Consider the following 23450-nt stretch of genomic DNA (forward strand, 5'->3'; position numbering starts at 1 on the left):
CCGTCCGCGCCCCTTTGCCTAGAGTAGCCACCAGCCTCCTCCCTGTTCCAATTAAGCTGATGGGAAGAGCCGCAGCCCGCGGGGCCCCAGCGCGCCGCAGCGCCGCCAGGAAGGGCGGGTCAACCCCGGCACGCCGGGATTGGCGGGCGGGTTGTTGGACGGCGAGGGCGGGACTGGCGGCGTATAAGAGCCGAGCTCGCCCGCGAGCGGGCTCTCCAGCGCTTCTCCCTCCACCAGCGCGCACCGGCCGCCCGAGCCCTCGAAGCCGCTGCCGCACCGGGACTCGCCCCCCGCTCGGATTACAAAGATGAGCACCCTCAGCAGCAGTCGCCAAAGCTCCTCTTACCGCCGCATGTTCGGGGGCGGCAGCCGGCCCAGCGCCGGCGGCAGCCACCGCTATGTCACGTCTTCCAGCCGCTACTCGGTGGGCAGCGCCATCCGGCCCAGCAGCGTCCGCCTGGTCTCGTCCGCGCCCGGCGGGATCTACGCGACCAAATCCGTGCGGGTGCGCAGCAGCCTGCCGCCGATGCGCCTGATCGGCGACGCCGGCGTGGATTTCTCCCTGGCCGACGCCATCAACACGGAGTTCAAGGCCAACCGCACCAACGAGAAGGCCGAGCTGCAGGAGCTCAACGACCGCTTCGCCAACTACATCGACAAGGTCCGCTTCCTCGAGCAGCAGAACAAGATCCTGCTGGCCGAGCTCGAGCAGCTGAAGGGCAAAGGCACGTCCCGCCTGGGCGACCTGTACGAGGAGGAGATGCGCGAGCTCCGCCGCCAGGTGGACCAAGTGACCAACGACAAGGGCCGCGTGGAGGTGGAGAGGGACAACCTGGCCGACGACATCATGCGCCTGCGGGAGAAGTAAGGGGCTGCTGGGGAAGACCGGGACCGCGCCTGGCCGGGGCGCCTGGCGGTGGGGTGAGGCTGCGAGCCTGCGCCCAGGGACGTGGGCTTCGGCCGTCTTGAGCGCCCCCGGTCGCTTTGGAGGAGGCGTGGAGGGGCCCGCGCCGCCAGGCTCCTTGCCCGCGGAATAGGGTCTCGCGTTGGCGGCCCGCTCCCCGCCAGTGAGTAGCTGGCACGTCTGTGGGCGGAGATGAATTTCAGAGGCCCTTCCTCCAAAGCGGGGCTACTCTGCGCGGGAAGCCGCCGCTTGAGGGTGGGGAGCCGCAGCTGCTCGCAGGAGGGCCGCGGCCGATGAGCGAGTTCGGCGTTTGCAAAACGAAAAAACTAAAAGTGCCTTTTATCAACTGAACAGTGGTCCAAAATTAATTGGGCATCATACCCTTTTTAATAAAGCATTTTAGCACTAGTGCTTATAAACGCTGCGCAGTCTTAAAGCAACCCCCACCCGGGTGTGTGTGTGTGTGTGTATATATATAAATAAATTATATATCGGAATGCCTCTTCAAGAGAGAGAGAATGCCTCTTTTATATATAATTATATATAGGAATGCCTCTCCCTTCTGTGTGTGTGTGTGTGTATCGGAATGCCTCTTTTAAGAAGTTGCCTGTATAATACGAGTGTTTGCCACTTAGCAACCAAAAAATGTGCTTCTTGCTTAGGAAGGTTTTTACTCCTGTGCATATCTATGCAGAACAATCATTTGCTAGATTCATTAATGTTCTTCTGTCTGGTTGCATCCCTTGCTAAGAGTAGGACAGTCTCTGTTAGGAATGAACTGGATGTTCCCGTCCTAAACAAATACAGCATTCCGACAGTTCATCTCGTTATAATTCAGAAGCTTGTGAGAGTGTCACATGGGTTGATTCAGAATTTATCACTGAATGCTCTCACTGTGACTCTGAGAAATCATCCTTTGAAGTTCACAAACTTTTCCAGAGTTGAGCCTGTGAAAGACATCTTGCTGCTTGCTGGAAGCAAAAGTCTTTGTCAAGAAGAACCCCCTGGTGGTCTTCTTTCCACACTTGGCAGCACAAAGAACAAATTATAAAAGTTTCTTCCTTACTTTATTTTGTTGCTTTTCACAGCAATGCTTATTTGAAACGGATTCCCTTTGAGTTAAGTGGGGTGTGGCTTACTGCCAAGTAAGTGTACATAGGATTGCAGCTCTAAGGTCCAATCCTCTGCAGATTTACTTAGGTGTAGGTCCCACCCAGTTCAATCTAGTACTTACATCTGCTATTTACTCCTGAGTTAGTTGTGACTAGGATTGCAGCCTAGATTGCAGGGAGTAAGTAGTCCCATTGAACTTGGTGACATTTAACTTCTGGGTAGACATACGTAGGATTGCACTGGTAGTGTCTGCCCACAGCTGCGTCAATTATGCTGGTACTTTAGTTATGTCGTTGCAAGCTGCTGATAATTTGTTGCGTCGCTATCAGAGTTACAAGGTCTGGATCAGGGCTAACTGAATTACTGGCTTGGTGAGCTGATGCAACTTTATGAGAACCTCCAGTTTCAGTAGAACCTGAATTTGCAAGAGTAGGTCAACAACCCACAATGTAGGTCAACTTTTTTGGCTTAATTAGTTGAATTAAGTGGGCAATATTTTTGGCAGGGCTTGTGCTAGGGTTATCGTCTGTTACAGCAGATCTGCTCCAGGTCTGGCCACGCAGTAATGAAAATGGAGTCTCACAAATCGAGGGATGGGATGCTTTTGTCTGGAAGGCTTCTCTCCCATCCTTCCCCCCTCCCCTTTCTCTCATGGGTGTGGCTGCCTGCCTGTCAAATCTAACCTTCTCTTGGTTGACTTATTCTGCATATTCGAACGTGTCCTTTCTTTTTTAGACTTCAAGATGAGATGCTTCAGAGAGAAGAAGCTGAAAACACCCTGCAGTCTTTCAGGCAGGTCTGTAGAATTTTTGTTTTAAAAGTTTTTAACATGTGTGCAAGATCTAGAGCTTAGAGTTTAGAAGTGGAATTTTAAAGCCACCTAGTGGCTGAAAAAAGAGATAGGAGCGTTAATTCTTTGGCGTGAGTTCATTAACCACTTATGAAAAGCCTTGATACTTCTTTGATGATTTCAGCTTTGTTTTGGTTCTCACAAATCTGTGCTTTGAATTTCTAAGCAGTACTGATATGCTAAAACATAATAAGCCCTTAGTGGATCAGACCAAAGGCCTATCTAATCCAGCATTCTTTGTTACACGGTGGCCAAGCATATGCCTCTGCAAGGTAGAACAAAAGTGCAAATACCTTTTCCCACTGTTCTTCTCCAGCAACCAGAATTTGGAGATGTGCTACCTCTGATTTTGGAGGTAGCATGTAGCCATCAGGACAAGTATACATGTTGAGTATATCTATTCTATTTGTACATATCTATACACATCTTATATAAGATGTGGACAAAAAAGCAACACAGTCTTGTGGCACCCTAAAGACTAACAAATTTATTCTGGCATAAGCTTTCATGGACACTGGGTAAAATCCGACATAAGTCCTACTTAGCACAGACCCATTGAAATGAATGAGACTTCAGTTAACTTTACCACAGTGTCCATGAAAGTTTATGCCAGAATAAATTGGTTAGTGTTCAAGGTGCTACAAGATCCTGGGGGGGGGGGGGGGGGGTTGCAACAAACTAACACTACTACCCCTCTATAAATTGTTACATGTATAAAATACAGCACGTAAGTATTATCTCGCTAGGGTATGCTTATTAATATCCAGCATGTATATACTGCATGTCAGTTTTTTGCATATACTAGGATGGATCCAGTCTTGGTCATAGCTAGAGTAGACCCATTGAAATCAATGGGACAGGTAAGCCATGACTAACTTAAGTCCCATTCATTTCATTTTGATCTAGATCCACCCTGCTGTCTCCGTAGCAGCCCAGAAAGGCAGAGCAAGTGTCTTGCCCAGGGCTGGCCCATGAGCTTGTGGCTGAAAGACTTGAGCTGAAAACTTTTCACTCATGACCTTGGGCACTGAGTTGCGCTAGCAGTTTCTGTGCTTAAATTAACAGTGGTGCTTCTACGCATGTAAGTGTGCAATCCTATGCATGTTCAGACAGAAAACCATCCTACAATTCCCAGCATGCCCCAGCCAGCTATGGCTGGGAATTGTAGCACTTTTTTCTGTCTAAACATGCATAGGATTGCACCCTTAAAGATTTAAGCCTTAATCTGTTCTTCAGGCCTTCCAGGGGCCAAGTATTGTTTCTGTTTTGTCATAGTCCAACCCTGTTACACAGGGAAGCTGTGTGGAATCAGTTTTTCTGATTGGTAAGGGTGAAAGGGAGCCATCTGTTCGCTTGGCTGAAAGGTATTAATGGTTTCTATGGGATTCACTATGGAATGCCAATGCCAGCATTACAGCAAGTGTGGTGGCAGTGGATTGAAATAATAGAAGCCTTTGTATTCTTGGGTGCTTATAGCAGGCTGCATTCTTGCTGAATGTGTAATGATGCAAGCATATTTTAGAAACCCACAAATTAAAAGCGTTGGTCATCTTCGCTCATCCAGTCTCTAAGTGGGTATTGAGCAAGAATTTTTAGCCGATTATACTTCTGACAGGAAGGCTAACCTAAAACCAGTCTCTCAAGAAAGGGATGTTAATTTAGGGCTGAATCTTTCATAGATGCTTTCCCTTCCCACCAGACTGGAAGGGAGAAAAATGAATGCCATCAAAAGCTGCTCCTCATTAGTCATTTGAAGTGGACGTCCTTTGTTTGCAGCAAAAAAAGTGGCAAATCTCCATTTTAATACGTGTATAAGCTGTTTGTATGGAATCTTTGTTCCTTGAAGAGACTTAACTTTTCTTAGTGTGGAACTTTGGAATAGTTCACCTTTTTATTGGATTATTAAAACGAAGCTATGAGTTTGTGTTAAATTCCATGTAGGGCAACTTAATTTTAAATAACCAATTTTCAACCCTCTCTGCTTCTAAAGAGAATGAAGTGACAGTTAGATCTTTAGAAGCAATGTAGTCTCAGCAAAGCAGCTAGGATGTCTGAGTTGGGTGGGGGCAAGATTTCATGAAGTAAGTTGCATTTTGGCAATTTGCAGTCAGAATGTATGCACGTTCATTGCCTGTTTTAAGAATTTTTCAGTTGTTGAACCATATAGTCAAAATTTGATAAGGAAGAAACATCCTTAGCCTGCAGTCCTATACACACACTTTCCTGAGAGTAATTCCCATTGTAATAAGCAGTCATATGTAGGACTGTGCTATTAGTTTGGTTTGAGACCTTCATGCAATGAAGACAGTGAAATTAAGAGATCGGTGATGCACAGCATAAGTAAGACATGGGGCTTGCGGACTGTTGTCTGCTTCTAGCTGTGAGCCATGAAGGTGAGATTCATGTGGCTTTAAAAACGAGGTTGTGGACACCATTTGGGCATTTCCATAGAGACATGCTTCAGTCTCTACAGTCAGCGAGGGCTGGGTCAGATTGTTCTATTTGCACAGCTATCTTTTGAAAAAGAGGACATAAGGAGTTAAATTATCAACCCCAGATTCTGTAACTACCCGAGTTCAGAATTCCCTGGTGGGTAACCAAACCAGGTCTAATTGGGGAACTTAACTGAAGCACATTGAACACTTTATTTAAAAAGAAACACACAATTTAAGAGTTTGTCCAGTGATTACATGAGCTGATAATTTTGAGCACAAGTGATACAGATTGATGAGATATAAAAGCCCTGCATTGGCTTGTTCTATGAACATCATTTGGAAGATCTTATATGATTACATTGGGAGCAGTGAGATGAGATGTAGAATAAATGTGAGATAAAACAAGAAGCATGCCGCTGACAACACTGATATTATGAAAGTAGGAAGTAAAATGGCTAAATGATATGATTTCCATTTGGCACCCTCCTGCACATTACTTAGGGCACAATCCTATGCATGTTTAGACAGAAAAAAGTTCTACAACTCCCAGCAGATGGGCAATGCTGGGATTTGTAGGACTTTTCTCTGTCTAAACATGCATAGGTTTGCACCTTTAAACTTTAAAAGCTAAAGCTCTACTAAGGCTGCAATCCTTATGTACACTTACCCTGGGAGGTAAGTCCCATTGAACTCCATGGCACTTACTTTTGTGTAGGTATGTATATGATCGTACTGTAAGTTTTCCTCTAAGTCATTTCAGGTTAAATATGAGCGAAGGCATGGAAATTGAAAGATTTAACTAAAGCTTGAGCTTATGGCACTGGAAGGGTTAACTGGAATTTGAGGTTAACTAATGAAGAACTGTTCCTGGACTTAGGAATAATTAAGTACAGAAATAACTCTAGGTTCTAAGGTAATTAAAGGTTAAAAATAATTAAAATAGAACTATAAAGGGTTAACTGTGCCTAAGAATTCCATAGTGACCGAGGACTATTGGTTCCAATGCAGGAGTGGTACAGCAAAGAAGAAAAGAAAAGTGTCTGTTAAGGGTGAGGGCACAGTGTGTGTGCCTTGATCTCCACTGCATAGACTTCTGGGGCCTGCCATTCACCAATTAGGGATGCAGTGTCTCAATCTCAGCTGTTAAAGAGACAGACCAAAAACAATTTCTAAAATGATCCTGTTATCATTTAGTGCTTTCATCTTTAAAAAAAAAAAATCCAGAAGTAATAGCTGTGGTAAATACATACCAGCATCTAACTTTTTTTTTTTTGTAAAAAAAAGGAATATAATCAATACCACCATTAAACCAATCTCAGAATCCATACAGCCTCCTCCTTCAATAATTTCTTTTCTGAAAAGTTCCTTCTGCTTTGTTATAGCCACCTGTTCTGTAGCCCAAAATATAGTATCTTCTGCTGTGTGTCTATGCTGTAAAAATGTTTCACCGAAGGTTCAGTTTCTCTTCTTTTTTTAATTGTCATATTCTTATCTTCGGTCTATGCATAGTCATTCCAGCATAAAACAAATTACAGGGACATTTCACAATGTAAAACACAGTGAGACTAGTACCGCTTGTGAAACCTTGTAAACAATACTCCCTCTAGCTATTAAGACATTCTCTTAAATGTATACTTATAGTATGTACAGTGTCCACAAGGGTAATGACCTTTGGGTTGAGCAGCACCTGGTAGAACATTAGAAGTTATTGGAAGTCCCTGTGCTGAACTCCCCCATCTCCTTGGCCTTCTTAGCTATCAAACTCCCTCTTGGCTCTACTTATACTTAAGATGCCTTGCTGAAAGGGACAAAGAAACAAATGTTATAGAGAAGTGGAATGAGAGTTATTTGACTCTGGCATTCAGAAGGAATCTGAATTCATGAGGCGAGGGATCATTGCTCAGTGGTAGAGCATGTGCTTTGCAAAGAAAAGGTCCTAGATTCAGTCCTAAGCATCTTCAATAGAAAAGTTCTTGGAAAGCGGTCCCGAGACACCTCTGCATAATTGCCTCTGCTAGAGTCAGCTGGGCTAGTTTACCTTGGTATAAGGCAGCTGCATATGCTCACGCTGGTCTACAATGATCTCTAAGGGTGCAATCCTATGCATGTTTAGACAGAAAAAAGTCCTACAACTCCCAGCATTCCCCAGCCAGCATGGGAGTTGTAGGACTTTTTTTCTGTCTAAACATGCATAGGATTGTGCGCTGGGAGTAAGTCCCATTGAATTCAGTGAGTCTTACTTTTTAGTAGATATAGATAGGATTGCACTGTAACCTTACTTCTGGGAGAGGTTAGATAACATTGCTCAAAGTATTAAAACCCAATTCATTTTGAGCCTTGCCTGTCTATGGCAGTCTGAGGTGTTCCTTTTTAACTACTGCAAGATTTTCTTCCCATCGCTATGCAAGATTAACAAACGGGAGTGTGGAAGAACTGGTGCGTGCATTCAGACAACTTATGTACTGCATAGGAACATAGAACGTAGGAGGCTGCATTATTCTGAGTCAGTCCATTGGTCTATCTTGGCCAGTCTGGTCGATGCTGATTGGCCACAGCTCTCAGGGTTTGGGGCAGGAGTATTTCCACCCCTACCTGGAGATGCCGGGGTTGAAGCTGAGACCACCCTGAGCTACAGCTTTTTCCTGAGGAACGGCCCCTCCCTTCCATACAGAAGAGAAGAACTCAGTACACCCACAGACTACAATTTAATATTAGCCCTAGGTTTGATTGTGACCTCCTAATTAAGGTACTGAGGCTGGCCCTGCTAACTAGGGGATGGTGGGAGTTGTAATCCAATGCATCTAGGGCACACCACCAGGTTGGGGAAGGCAGGCCTATGCAGATAAACCTTATTCACTTGAGCTGAAACACTGGGAAAGCAAATACACAATGTCATATTAAATCCCTTTAACTGGAGGGGAACTTTTAATTCCCCTGTCTGGCTTCCTAAGCTCCATAAACGTGTCTGAATGCTCCTGTGAAAACCATTGGCTGGTCTATGGTTTTATGCCTTCAGACATAAAATGTAACTTTTTGTAACTCCATATGCCCTTCTTTCCTACTCCCAAGCCAACAACCTGCTTTAGCCAATTTTTCCCTTTATAGTCCGTTATGATCTTCTGCCCCTTCGTATCTCTCTGCTTTAGTTCAGGCTTCATTTCACAGGTGCAGCTTTCCCTGTCATAAGTATTGCACTGATGAGAGAGCCTGGCACGGAGTAAAGAAACTCCTTCCCCAATACATCAAGCACAGCTGTAGTATCACGTCTGGCTGCAGCAGTGCCCCCTGATTAACGTAGTTGTATTTGAAAATGATCACAGTAACTGCAGAGATGTGAAGGCCTTGGGGAAGAAACCAGGAACAGCTCCTCCCCCCAGTGTTTTCCATCTTTCCCCCCAGGGATTTCTGCGGGAATGGGTTTTTAATCTGAATTTTTCTGGTCCCCCTCCTCATTTTTTTTCTGGGCTTTTTCTAGACCTTCACATCTCCAAGTAACTGGCCATATTTTTGATACTTTTTGAGGAGCATCTGGGCCACAAGCAATAGCTAGATACAGCTTACCCTAGAGTAATTTGGGTAGGTTTAAATGCATTCAACGTGCCCATTTTGAGCCAGATGCCTTGAGGAGGATATGAATCCTTACTGCTCGCTTCTGCTTCTTGCATAAGCTGTGAGATTTAGGCATTCAATCGGATTTCTAAAACTGCTGCTCAGTTTCTGTGTGAAAAGGCTGGCGGACTTGCACAAGGCATAGGAAATAGAAGTAGCCCACTGATATGAGCTCTAATCTCATCACATGCTGCCAGATATGCACATTATCTCTGCTTCTGTTGTTGCCATACCTGCTGTATTTGCAGTCTGTCTCCACTCTGGCTGATCTGCCCTTGCCTGGAGCCTCAATCCTTTAATGAAGCCAACGATCTCTTTACAGAGAACGGCAATCAAACCCCGGGGCATTCATCAACAGCTGTTTGAAAGATCACATCTTCCCATATGAGCTAGCCTAGATTTTAAGATCCTTCGGAAAGGTCCTTCTCTCTGTCCCACCACCACTGGGAGCACATTTGGTGGGAATGCAAAAGAGGGCCTTCTTGGTGGCTGCTTCCAGGCTCAAACTCCCTGCCAAGGGAGGCCTGGATAGCTCGTCACTGTTGTCCTTCTGCCAACAGGCAAATATTTTTATTTAGACCAGCATTGGAGCTGATTTGTTTCCTGAAGTACATTTTAACTGGGAGGTGCTGTTTATTTACTTTTATTGGGGTTTTTTTTACACTTGATCTGTGTTTATGGTTTAATTATGATTTTGCATTTTACCTGTATTTTATGATTAGCTGCCTTGAGTGCTATTTTTAGTGGAAGGGCAGGATATAAACTTAATAAATGGCTTGCTTTAGTTGCTTCAAGGCATGTAATAGCCTCTGGCTATTAAATTCCTAAAGGGCCAGCCCAAGATGTTTTGGTGCTTGAAACCTCTCAGGATGCCTGTCAGTCTCCTAAGTCGGAGGCTGATGGGCATCCTATGCAGGGCGAAAGGAGCGCACTTTGCTAGACAGGCATGTTTGCCCATCTAGCTGGGGCTCTACCCTTTCCCTCCTCTCCAAGATTGTGTTTGCAACCTTGGAGAGGCAGCCGGTGCAGCCTTCACACTGGTAGGGAGCAGGAGGGGACAGGGAACTCGGACTCCTGTATCCTAGGTCGAAGCACTCTCCCTTACTTTGGGTCCTGAAATCTGAACAATCCTATTCCCCCCCCCCCCCAAATGCTGTCTACGGGCCATTGGATTACTCCCTCCGGACTTAATTATATTGTGCCCGTTAGGCTATTGGATGCCTTGATGCAACTAAAGCAAGCTATTCATTAAGATGCAACATGGCACGGTCAGGCACTGAGGAGGTGGGTGCTGGCATGTAGGGAATGGAGGAAGCATGTGCAATGTGCCCCTACACACCTCGAGCCCTCACAGGTTCAGGAGAATGCCTTAAGAGGGCTCCAGTCACGTTGGCTTTCCAGGGCATTTTCCATTGCCCTATGTTGATTGAGATCTGTTCTAGCATTCAATAAACAAAGCTAAAGTTGTATCTCATGTTAATTTTTAAATGCTTTTTTCCAATAGCCAAGAGTAGTTGAAATGCAAGACTGAATTGGGAGGGGTGGGTAGTGTGGTTTAAGCACTATATTCAAACTAATTTCAAGCATTATGTGGAAGTTATTGGTACTGGGATGTTTTAAAGCATGAACATGACAACTCAGTAGCATATCCCTTGCAATGTTTAGATTCTAAGGGAAAAAATATATGAAAGCACTGAGAGCCGTTAACTTGCTTGAAGAGTTGTGTGCACTTCCTAGGGATAGTCACTTGGAAAAAGTTAATTACAACTTTAATTTTACATTTGACTGGTATTCATTCATTGTTACTAGTTAGTGTTACGAAACAGTGCATTTCTAAAAATGGAAAACTGTCTGCAGAAAATAATGGCAGTGGAAAATGTTTTTCTCAAATTGTTCACTGCCAAAAAATTCCATGGAAAACTGTACGCACATCTGCCCTCTTCCACACACACCCCATAATCACATAGTACCATACTAGAAGGAAATGGAATTTGGCCACTGCTCACTTAGTAATCACCACAAGCTTAAAGATGTTGGGTTGGATCCAGATTCAGGACTATTGAGACATATTCCCAGTTGGCTTCTGAACTTTATTGAGGATTTTCTTTCTTTCCTCCCTCAGGATGTAGACAATGCCTCCTTGGCCCGTCTGGATCTTGAACGTAAAGTTGAGTCCCTGCAAGAAGAGATTGCCTTCTTGAAGAAGCTTCATGAGGAGGTAAATTGACCTTGGTCAGGTGTTTGATACCTGGGAAATGAATAGCACTGGCGAAAGTTCCAATGTCTGGTGTTTTTTCTTTCTTTCTGGAAGGAAATCCGTGAACTTCAGGTCCAAATCCAGGAACAGCATATCCAAATTGACATGGATGTTGCCAAGCCTGATCTCACTGCTGCCTTGCGTGATGTGCGTCAACAATATGAAAATGTGGCTAGTAAGAACCTTCATGAAGCTGAAGAATGGTACAAATCTAAAGTAAGTGAAAGGCTTACCTAAACTCCTCTGTGGAATATGTTTTAATTACAGGATTTCTCAATAGAATTTGAATAGAAGAAAATAATCTGTAGTTCAGCAACTTCTTATAACTCTGTCATTCAGAGTTCTAATATTGGTTGACTGAACATGAGGGGAAACTATTATGAATCTATAACTGGCCTCAATACCACAAGAACTTTGCCTTAAACTACAGCATACCCTAGCTTTCCTTTTGGAATGCTAAATTCTCATATTTATTTCAGAAATGTATATCCTGGACTTTCTGTCTCAGAAGAGAGATACAATGTAGCTCACATCTTTCAGTAAAGCAATCAATCAAATACAAGACAATTAAAACAATCATTCCATTAAAAATTACAATGAGGAACAATAAGATTTTGCTTCAGTTTTTCTCAAAGTCCCACTGTGTTCAGTGGAACTTACTCCCAGGTAAGTGTGTACAGGTATACAGCCTAAGTTTTCCTTGGCATGATAAACAACCAACTCTTGCCATGTGAGGTACATCCCAAAAATATTCACCATAGATTTTGGTTAAAAAATACCTCATAGTTGCTTTACCATGTCAAAACAACCCAACCCAAAATTTAGTAAAACCCCTCTGGAACCACATTTATTCAAGGGCAGTACATACATATTTTAAACAAATAAAATAAGAACTCTGCTTAGTGTTCCTTGAGATATAGAGCTATTTGCCTGTGAGGTGCTAGAAAATACTGGGAAATGTATGTACAGCATTGAGAATGCAACGCTTCTAAGAATATATTCCCCGTAAAACTAGAGGATGGGGACTGTACATTAAACACAACTTCCTTTCTTGCCCCTGGATTAAAGGGCAGAGGGGGGGGGGTTGTGCCTTTGTATTTTGCCTTGTCCTGATGGGGCAGTTGCAGAGCAGAACCATGTTAAACTGTCTTGTGCATTGTTGCTAAGGAGCATCTAGTAACCCACCTAGTAAGATGAGTTTGGTTATGTTGCTAGAAACCGCTGGAATTCTGTGGGGATGTCTCTGTGTTGTAAACAAAGGCCCTGCAGACAAAGAGCAGGAGGTCACATTACAATCTTGCAAAACAAGCTAGTTAAAATATGGGAAATGTTAATAATATGCAGGTCTCAATGAATCTTAAATTATACATAGCCTGTTCCATTAAAAGCAGCTTTTCCAGAAAGATATGAACCTGTAATTCAGTTCCACTGTTTAAGTCATATAATAATATTAAGTCTTTGCACTAGCTTTTAATTGCCTCGTCTAGGGGCCTTGGGGCCAAATCTGGCCCTTCTGTGGTCTCAGTCGGGCCCTTCAGATGACCACACCCTTCCCCTTTTCTGCAACTACCAATCATCTGGTGGTTTCCCGGCTTTTGTGTGGTTCCCCCCATTCTAAAAGGTTGAAATGCCTCTCCCTATCTACTGGCAACAAGAGCCTTAAACTAAAACATCCTGGTATTTTTTGCATATTTGGCCCTGCCCCCTTTACCTTCAGTCCTGCCCACCACTAGAATGTGGCCCCCAAGAGCTTCACTGAAATTGTATTAGGCCCTTGGGCTGAGAGCAGTTCCTCACCTCTGGCCTAGTCCTTCATCCGCACATATTGGGATGAAAGGCTGTCGATTCTTTTACTCCTGAAATGTTGGCCTGGTTGTTAACCTTGTGTGTGTTGGAATTAGTTTGCAGATCTGTCCGAAGCAGCTACCCGGAACAATGATGCCCTGCGCCAGGCCAAACAAGAAGCTAATGAGTACCGCAGGCAAATTCAGTCTCTCACCTGCGAAGTGGATGCGCTTAAAGGAACTGTAAGTGAAAGATGCCATTTGGAAGGGAAAGCTTTTGCTGACCCCCCCCCCCCACCTCCCAAATAGTTGTACTTGGGTCTGTATTGATCAGTAAAATTGCCAGCCACCAAGAAAAAGAACAGAACAAAAATATAGTGTAGTGTTTGCAAATCAGACCATTTAAAAGCCCCAACAGTTGGTGTGTATTGTAATGCATTCACCTTGTCCAGCCTTCCTGGTCCAGGTGGCCTCCAGATCTGTTGGACTGCAACCCCCATCATTCCCAGCCGGCATGGCCATCTGGAGGGCACCAGTTTAGAGAAGGCCGATCTGGGCCAATATTTTGTAGTCTGACTGGAGGTGAAGATGTCAAGGACTGGACCTGGAACCAGCAGAGGCTGGTAACGCCGATTTCAGTGGGGCTGTGAATCCGCTCTGGGTTCCAGTCAGAACTCTAAAGGAGCTACCCTCCAGTGCCTGGAGCCTTACTGCACATACAAAGTATATGATCTGCCACTGAGCTATGGCCCCTATAGAATGTGTGCATGCATGAAATAATTCAAATCCTGAGGGGCTGGGCTCTTTTTGTACATTAATAAGCACTACACACGTCTCTCTCATTGCACTGTGCAACATCTGAAGGAGGGCCAGACGTGGGATATTTACAGTTGAAATAGAAATGGAAACTCTGCTGAAATATTACTCCTGTAAAGTATGCTTTAAGCCATTGATTTGAGCCTTTTAATGCCATTAATGCATGTGCTTTTGAAAATCTCTACAGAATGAATCCCTGGAACGCCAGATGCGCGAGATGGAGGATAACTTTGCTATTGAAGCTGCTAACTACCAAGACACTATTGCCAACCTCCAGGAAGAAATCCAAAACATGAAGGAAGAAATGGCTCGCCATCTTCGCGAGTACCAAGAACTGCTGAATGTAAAGATGGCTCTTGATATTGAGATTGCCACTTACAGGAAACTGCTGGAGGGAGAGGAGAGCAGGTACTAAATGCATCTGGTGGGCCTATGACAGGCAGACCCGAAAACCACTACAACTGCGTTAACTAAATATAAATTTTGTCATCTTCTTTACAGAATTACAATGCCTATTCAGACTTTTGCTACCATGAATCTGAGAGGTAAGTAGCTGCCAACTATACCAAGGAATTGTACTTCTCAGAGTATTAGCAGCTGGGCTTTAACTTGTGTTGGCATCTAATCTTTATAAGTGGCTTAGACCTCACTGGAATGGAGGCGTTCCTGAAGTGTTGCCATACCAAATGAGCACTCCGGGGCCAGGAAGAGGGAAGCTTCATTGCAGTACACCTGTGTCTGGTGGTTGGTCCTGCTTGTGGCCAGAGGGTTGGTTTGCAGTTGGTTTTTTCCTGCTTTGTTCTGTTGGAAGGCCAAACAAAGGTGCCTTAAAGGACTAATACCCCAGTGCAGGGGAACAGGTTTTAGGTGGGGGGCTGAATGCTCCCCCCCAGGCCCTCTGCAGGCTGGGTCATGTCAGTGGGTGTGGTCCCACACCCCACTGACATCACCCCATTAATTTTGCCTTTGCCCATACTGAGGAGGCCCAAAGTTCTGTGCCCCTCTCAGCATGGAGAAAGGGGCTTGGACAGTGCTGGGGGGAGCAGCTGCGCCACGCACATCCCCTGGATCTGCCAGCATCTCTGGGATTCCTCTGCATACTGCCTGCTCTTCTCTTTGGGAGGGGGAGCAGCATGCAGGGGAATCCCTTTGCTATCTCCATTCTGTGATCGGTGATAAAAAGGGGAACCTTCTCCCCACTGCTTCCTCAGGCCTCCAGTAGCCTTCAGGCTAATGGGTGGGGCCCATGGGAGGAGCGCAGCCTTCCGTGGGCCAAATGCAGGCCCAAGCTTCCCCAGCACTGCATAGCATCAGAGGATGCTGGTGCTCATTGGGGCTTGGGGAGTGCAGGGCAGGGGAGATACTCCATATTCTACTGAGATGATTGGAGGAGGCAGGAGAAGATCATGACTTACAGTTGGCAGCTGCATCGGAGCAAATGTACTTGGTTGTGGAGGGATTTCTCTACCACAAGTAGGCAGGGGAGAGGCAAGGGTCGCCCCAAATACAGAGCCCCCTCTGCATAGCATATGACCGAAGCATGCCACTAAGGTCAGCATTGCTGCAGTATATTTCTAACACGAGTAATCATTCTGTAACAGACGTCTTAACTATGCTTTGTCATTCCATCTACAGAAACAAACCTTGAGTCTATCCCAATTGACACCCACTCAAAGAGAACACTCCTAATCAAGACTGTTGAAACTAGAGATGGACAAGTGAGTGCAAATAATGCTACTTGTAGATGGGGAGAAGAAGCCTCAGTTTAAGTTTCCATGCCCGTTTGCACAGATGGATGGTGGGCAGTGCAGGCAGATACTAGTTCCCTAAGATGAGAATTCTTCCTAGCCATCACCCATTTGCAATGGGAAGAGGAGCATACTTGAGATCTTTCTGTTGTAATACATCCATAGTTGGAGCCTAACAGTTTTGGGGGGAAAGAACGTTCACTAGGCCAGGTAAATTGTCCCCTTTCTGGACTATTCTGTTCTCAAACAACAACAAAACCATCTACCTAGATGAATCCTATGCCCAGGGTACTTAATACTAGTTAAGTGTCAGTCTCCAAATTGAGGTTTACTAAAGATCCAGAGCTTGTGTTTTTGGTGATAGAGGGGAAAAGGATTGGTGATGTGGTATGGAGACTGTAGTATGGCTATATGGGTCAGGCATAATTCTATTAAGAGAATAATGTAAGACTAGGAATCCCACCTGCAAGCCAGTATAAAACTCTGCAGAGCCTTTTTGTCAGATTGCTGGCTCACTTCAAAGCTTTCCTCCACAATGTGAAGAAATTCCACACTGGATGCTCTGCTTGTGTAATGTAGCCATTCTGAGGGCAGCTCTGATGGAGCAGTTGGTGCAGGCAGAAGGATGTGATGAGAGAAGCCCAGCTGTCCCTGAACTGCAGAGTTTCCATTGGCTTAAGCCTTTTCCCCCACACTTGGCTCAGGGTAAAAAGCCTAGGGCGGGTGGCAGAAGGCAGGGAAGGCTTTGTCAGGCGCTTGGCATGCCTTTGAGTTCAGCGCAAGTAGAGCTAGCGAGGCGGCCAAGGCAGGAGAATTGGACTTCTTTGTCCAAAAACAAAACTGCCAGGCTCAGCATTCTTTAATTTGAAGTGTATTCTTTTTGCACCTGGCTCCAGTTGGTGCATCTTGGGATCACTAGGGAATGGTGGCTCCAGTGCCACTGGGGTAGCGAATCTGTTTCGGGTTTCAGTCAGGAGGAGCTACCCAAGGTGTTTTGCACCTTGGATAGCTCCTGAAGAGTTCTGACTGGTTCTGAGTGAAACCTGGAGTGGATTCACCGCCCCACTGACATTGGAACCACAAGCCTTCACTGCTTGGCATTCTAGGAAAAGGCAAAGTAGATTCTGCAATCCTGAAGTCTGCCCAGCCCTGTTTTTCAAGCATGAAACAAAAGAAGTTGTAGTGTTCATGTGCAACGTCTAGCCACTTGTTCAAAGTAGAAAAAAATATTTAAAGGCACAATCCTATGCATGTTCATAGCATGACTGGCAGAGGAATGCTGGGAATTCTAGGACTTTTTCTGTCTAAATATGCATAGGATTGCACCTTAAAGATTGTTGATGAAATGTATTAAAGAGTTGTGGTCTATGAACTTACCATTGTGATGCCACTTGTCTTTAATAGGTTATCAATGAAACTTCTCACCATGATGAACTGGAGTGAAAAGAAAATAGCACATCTTGTGCAGAAATGAACCAGCAAGACTAAAAAACAGCTTTCAAGTGCCTTTCTGCAGTTTTTTTCCAAAAGTGCAAGGTGGTTATGCTAGAACAAATAGGTATTAAATTTTGTAAAGTGACTCTCTCTGGATGGATTAGAAGAGCTTACGAAAAGGGAGTCTAGTTAAGATAACAGTATCTTGTACTACAGTACTGATTTTTTAAGTTTCTAAATTTAATAAAATGGCTTTTTTTCAGCACAGTATGAGCAACCTCTCACTGCTTCAATAAACATTTGGGAAATTGCTTAATAATGTGGTCTAATTTGTGACTGGGTCTTAGGGACAATCAGGAATCTACTTTTTGTTGTTGTTGTGGCAAGAAATGCATCTGTCATGGCAAGTTCAAGAATACATAAACACACCTGCTGTTGAAAACTTAGTTCCCGTCAAGAAGAGGAGTTACGCAATAAGTATACGCTCACTTTGGGACGATTGTAGGGACAAACGTTTTCCCCTTGAGCTAGTATGGCAAATCCAGCATTTTCCTAGCACTCAAACAACAATATCTTATTACTGAGGCCCTCACTAGTTGCAATTAGTGGTTGAGAGACACTCCCCTCAGCTCAGTTTGAAATGAGGTATTAATTAAAAAGCTGGAAAATAATTCCTCCAAAATCAGACCCCCTTTATGCCCTCAATAACATCATTGGGCTGTGACATGGCCAGAATACTTTCCCTTGCCCCCAAATTGACCTGTCAGCTGTGACCATGGGAGGTGCACTGCAGGTAGCCTCTTGTGAGCAGCATGCTGAAACAGCAATGTCCCTGGTGCCAAGGGCTTTGGAAGATGTAATTATAACTGGATACGTAGTGTGAATTTTGGGAGCCCTGGAAACACTATTTTCCCAGGGTACCTAGCATGCTACCATGGCATTATTTTGGATGCTGGAGACCTTGTTCGGAGGTCTCTCAGTTGTAACAACCCCTAAGGTATGCTTTTGGGGAAGGAAAAAGGGTGTTGGTAGGGAGTGGTATAAATCAGACCCAAACATCAGAGGGGCTGGGTTAGGAGGAGCTTATGATATAGCACATTTTGAAATTTGGCATCACTTTTTGCAATAGTGACCAACATGAAATGGGTGTGGATGTAGTTGCACAATGGTGCTTATCCAGTCATTAAAAGTGGGGCACTGACTGCTCTCGAGTGTCCTTTCAAAACCAACTTCTTTCTCCGTGGCAGTCAAATGCACTCAGGTCCTGGAACGGGGTGAAAACCAAAAACGATAACCTGTTCATCAGCGATACCCTGTCACTTTATTCACTACTTTGGCTCGTTACTTTGCTAGCGCTGTCAGAGGACATAGCCGCTGCTTTGGTTACTTTGTGTTGGCTGCCCTGGCCCTTTGGGTGATATTAGCAGGGGTAGGGATACTATCCCACACCCACGTCTGATTTGAAAGGCTCCAAGAGATATGTTGGAGATGGTGGGGGCAGGGGGGAGAAGCAAGACTTTAGTGAGAAAGTATAATTGGTGTTAGAGTGCAATCCTATGCATATTTAGACAGACAGAAGTCCTGTTAACTCCCCATGTTTCTATCAATTGTGCCCTCACTGCTTGGGCGCCTCCAAACTTGGAGGCTTCTGAGATTCCTATGCCCTGCTGGACTGAAGCCAGCAGGGTGGGGGGAAGAGCAGAGGTGATCTTCACCTCCCTGTCCTCCATGTTTGGTGATTTTTTCAGCCTGTCTAGCGGTGGTGCTTTGGAGGGGGAGGGGAGGAGGCTCAGGGTATCTCATATCCTGGCTTCTCCAGTCTCCTCCCTTACCACAGAACACCCCCTTTCCCCTTCTGATTAACACCCTGTGGTTAATTCAAAGCTTCCTGATTTGATTGCTCACTCTGTGAAATAATGGGTCTGTGTGTGCAGGCAAGAGTCTCATACCTTGACTTACTAAGTTCAGATATGATCATCCAAATGCAGCCATTGTCTGGTCTTAGCCATAGTGAGGCATCCATTCTGTACATCATTCAGCTTCCCTCATCAAACTGCCAGCACAGAATAGTAGCTTTATTGCGTGTTAGCAGTCCATGAAGTATGGGAGCCAATGTTGCGTCATTTTTTTTCTGAAGAGGCTCATGGGCTTGATGTTTATGCTACTCAAGAAGAAAGCATAATTAAAGATCTAATCCAAAGACTGTCAAACTATCCGCCTTTGGATTTGAGCCACCACAGATATGCCCTAGCTAGGAGATGAGCGGTCTTGGGAATAGGAGCATTTTAGACACCAATGGTGTCGCTCTAGCAAAATAAAACAAATGGCATCATGGAAGTCTTAAGTCTTGCCTATTATTATAAAAGCAAGGGGGGATCTTCATGACAACGGAATGAGAAGTGCGTTGGAGTTGGATTTTCACGGAATCGGCTTTGGTCAGGGACACACGAAGCAAGATAAGCTGAGTGTGCCACACCTTTAAAATCCAGTTTTCACAGGTCATGCAGTGCTTGAAAGGAACATACTTCTGGGTTGGCAATCGGATGTGTGGAGGTTGGTGGGAGTGTTGAGGGGATGATGGGCAGTGTGCGCGCATGTGCAAGATTGAGCAAAGAGCTGGATGTGCCTCATCTCGTCTGATCTCGGAAGCTAAGCAGGGTCAGGCCTGGTTAGTACTTGGATGGGAGACCGCCTGGGAATCAGGCTTCCTGCACTGAGCAGGGGGTTGGACACAATGGTCTTGTAGGCCCCTTCCAACCCTAAGATTCTACATTAAGGTACTATGTTAAGAGGATGGGTATGTGTTGCGTGTGAGGGGGAAGGAGTGTATGTTGTGTGTCAGGGTAGATGGGTAGTGTCGGGGGTGGACTGGTGTGTGTGTGTGTGGAGGTGCATGTGTGTTGTGTGTCTGGGGTGGATGAGGGGATGGGGATGTGTTGTGTAGGTGGATGGGAAGGTGGGTGTTGTGTGTGTGTGTGGATGAATGAGGTGATAGGTGTGTGCTGTGTGGGTGGGTGGGTGGGTGGTGGATGTGGTATGTGTGAGGGTGGAAGGAATATGAGTGGATGTTGTGTGTGTGTATGGTGGATGGGTATGTAGGGTGGAAATGGGTGTGGCAAGGGCATGTGGGGAATGAGTGTGGTGTGTGAAGATGGGAAGAGGCGTTGGAGGAATGGGGGTTTGGTGCATGAAGATATGTGTCTGTGGTGTGAAGTTGGGCAGGATGGGTGTATGTGGGTTGGGGGATCATGATTGGATGGCAGGAATGGGTATGTCTTGTGTCCATGTTGATGAGGTGCATGACTGGATTGGGCTGAGAATCAAGAGTTCCCCCCCAGTGGGGTTACTTACCTTTTATGTAGAAAACCTACAATATTAGATTTGATCTCTTACGTGGTAAATGTCTTTACCTGTATAATGAAGGAACACAATCCAATGGAACAGATTAACCTACCTAGACCTGCTGTCAAAATTCAAACATGAAAATTTGAAGGAAGAACCTTTTAAAAGCAATTCCTTTCAGCTCAGTCAAGGCCAGACTTATTCCGGTTTCCTTCTCTAATGGCCAGGAGGCAGTGCTAACTTGTGACAGCTAACCAAGAGGGTATCTCTGTAAACTTTTCTTACCTGTGAGATGGCTTTGCCTGTAGGAAGAAGCATGGTAAAATGTAACATATTAACCTATTGAATCTATGTAAATTACTATTACCTTAAACTTTGAACAACAAAGGGTGTAATCCTATGTATGTTTAGATAGAAAAAAAGTCCTACAACTCCCAGCATGCCAACTGGGACGTGCTGGGAATTGTAGGGCTTTTTCTGTCTAAACATGCATACAACTGCGTCTTAAATAATCTAGCTTTCCCCACCCCTACTAGCTTACTTGGCCCTTTTTATCTTCTTTAGTTTTGCTCAAGAAAGGCTAATTTTATCTGTTAAAAACTCCATACTGTCTCCTCCCCACAAATACATTTGGTTCCCCATGATAATATATTGACAAATCTTGTCTACAGAAAATACAGTTACATTGGGTCTCCCACCTGGTTAATGGGTTTGCCTGCATGAAGGAACACAGTCAGATCTAAGATATTAACACATCTAAATTAATAATTTACTTAAATTTCCTGAATTACTAATACTTGAACAAGTGGCTAACACAATGAAATATAAAGCAAGCCTGCCTGTGAATACAATGCATAGCTAACCTAACTATGAACCTGACCTCTGCAATCCACTCTGCTCCCCAACTGTCCCAAGAGTGTTTTCAAATGAAAAGCAGCAACTGACACTTCAGCTGGAACTCAGAGCATAGTTGTGCAGGCATCATTGTGACCTCGGAGATTCATACCTGTCTTTATCTTCCGCTTTTCCTCTGCAACAGCCTGCAAGCCAGTTTGCCAACATGAAATAAAAATCACAGCAGTAGATGATACCTAATTCTGGCTGCTGTGTTGCTGGGCTCGTGGTTGTCTCCAGTGCCAAAGCAAGAGAGGCTAGGGCAGGGGTAGGCCCCTGAACATCTCTATTGGTACCCACCAAGATGCCCTACTCCTCTCACTTAAAAGAAACCAGCACATTCTCTTACTGGAAGCCAAGACTGCTGTGAAATAGGTTTCTGTTGGTGCTGAAAACTGTGGGTTCAAAGGAGTTCTTTACTGTATTGGGGCTCTGACCCCACCTCTGACTTGTACTCTCTCTTTAGAACAGGTTACTTCTCCTCTGTCATGTCTCTCATGGCAGCCATTTTATGGTAGTGCCCAGGACAATTTTTCAAATTGTCAAATGTGTTTATGGCCCAAAAAGGTTGCCTAACCCTGGGCTAGGGGGTTGAGCTTAATGCTGATAAGTGTTCACCAACTGGGCAAGAACTGAGTGAGCAAGAGTTGAGGTTTGCACTAAAGATGGGTAACTACATGGGGGTAACTACCCCCAGTGTGATAAATACCTGGGGTATTGATAAACACCTAACACACAGTTAGGTGAAGCTGACTTTAATCCCAGTTAACCAGTGATAGTTAACCAGAGGCTTCAACTTTCCTGCTTTTCTCCCCACCAGGCTGTGCTCTGGGGAGCTTCCGACTGTCAGTCAGAATCTCCTGCAGAGTTCAAAGCAGGTAGAAAGAACTGGAAAGGCCATGGGGATTGATGAGCAATGTTTCATAGATATATAGGTATCGGCTTATCTAGAGGCCAAACATTCTCCAAGAAGCCTGCTTGAGGTTACACAGAGCGAAGCCTTGTCCCCCAAATTTTACCTCAGAAGACACACCTGAAATCACTCCGACTACATTTTCTCTGAGGGCTCATGCAGTTGTAATGAAATAGGACTCATTTTGAAGTTTTGTTATCAATTATTTGAGAAATACTAGAACATTCAAACTCATGCATGTATTCCCTTAGTTTTTGCACTGGGAGTATGAGCAAACCTTGAGGGACTAATGTCTACTAATGTTCAACTAATTAAAGATTTGGGCACACTGATCTTATACTCCTCCAAAGTCACTTTTCCAACCTCAGAAAGGCAACCAGAGCAATTCTCTCCACATGGAGAGGTCTGGGCTCAGATCGCCAACTCCCCATTCTGGGAGGTTGGAGCAGAGGGGACCATAGGATTGCTCTGTAATTGTATGAGTATTGATAGATCAAACTTGCATCTGGGTAAATTCAGTCCGGAAGCAAAAGGCATTCATTGTTCTTGGCTGATACATCTGTGTGAGAGAGATTTCCTCCTGCATTCAGTCATTCTCCCCTCATGAGAGGAAGAGTGGGCCCGTCTGCCTTCCACGTGTTGGAGGAGAAAGCCAGAAGCTGAGGTCTGTGTGTGTAGGGAGTGGGGAGGCTTGTGTGATTTAGAACCCTGATCTTATCCAGACCAGGATCCCTGCTTCAGAATGCCCATCCATAAGGCATGGGGGGGGCACTCTTCCCCTTATGCAGTGCTAACCACGTGAAGGGTGACTGAGCAGCTGAACAGGGCTTGAGAAGAAGGGGGATGCCTCTTACCATGGCGCTTTCCAACTGCGTTTCTTACAGTGCTCACATCAAAAGTGTTAAAATCTGCTAACCAATCAATCAGAGCACCTCTTCAGTTGATTGACTTAAGCAGTTAAACAACTCATCTTTAAATACGGTGAGTGGAAATGGTGATTATTTTTTAATACTTAATGCCCTTCTTCCCCAGCCCAAACTTGGGGGGGTGTATGTGCGTGCATGCGCACACGTGTGTGCATTCATTACCTGTGGTTGCCCTATTTCAGTCATCCCTCTGATGACATTATCTCACAATTTTTGAATGTGAAAAATATAGATCAAACTTGGAGGCAAATTATTTGCCAGTTAAACAGGCATAATTTGATGGGGACACATGAAGAAAATCATCACGAACACAAACAATGAAGAGTCTTGTGGCACCCTAAAGACTAACTGATTTATTCTGGCATAAGCTTACGTGGACACTGTCCACTTCCATCAGACACATGAAGCGCTACTTCACACAGTGC

The 23450-nt window shown here is 44.9% G+C and overlaps 1 protein-coding gene across 1 annotated transcript; it reads left to right on the top strand.

Annotated features, from left to right (window-relative positions):
• The first annotated feature begins 212 nt into the window (after nt 1-212).
• VIM (vimentin) lies at nt 213-17269 on the top strand. Its single transcript, XM_084858997.1, has 9 exons — nt 213-864; nt 2753-2813; nt 11034-11129; nt 11223-11384; nt 13070-13195; nt 13956-14176; nt 14270-14313; nt 15404-15486; nt 16921-17269. Exons 1-9 carry the CDS (start codon nt 308-310, stop codon nt 16957-16959), a joined length of 1389 nt encoding a protein of 462 aa, XP_084715123.1. The 5' UTR covers nt 213-307; the 3' UTR covers nt 16960-17269.
• The last annotated feature ends 6181 nt before the right edge of the window (nt 17270-23450 follow it).

The sequence above is a fragment of the Heloderma suspectum genome, chromosome 5 (assembly GCF_057233095.1).
Source record: "Heloderma suspectum isolate Gila_16-S chromosome 5, 16-S_ref, whole genome shotgun sequence".
Classification (NCBI taxonomy): Eukaryota; Metazoa; Chordata; class Lepidosauria; order Squamata; family Helodermatidae; genus Heloderma; species Heloderma suspectum.

What these genes read in the sequence shown, in the direction of transcription:
- VIM (XM_084858997.1), top strand. Translation starts at nt 308, where the DNA reads ATGAGCACCCTCAGCAGCAGTCGCCAAAGCTCCTCTTACCGCCGCATG. An exon ending in CCCTGCAGTCTTTCAGGCAG is followed by an intron (nt 2,814 to 11,033) that starts GTCTGTAGAATT and finishes TTCCTCCCTCAG; the next exon opens with GATGTAGACAATGCCTCCTT. An exon ending in TGAAGAAGCTTCATGAGGAG is followed by an intron (nt 11,130 to 11,222) that starts GTAAATTGACCT and finishes TCTTTCTGGAAG; the next exon opens with GAAATCCGTGAACTTCAGGT.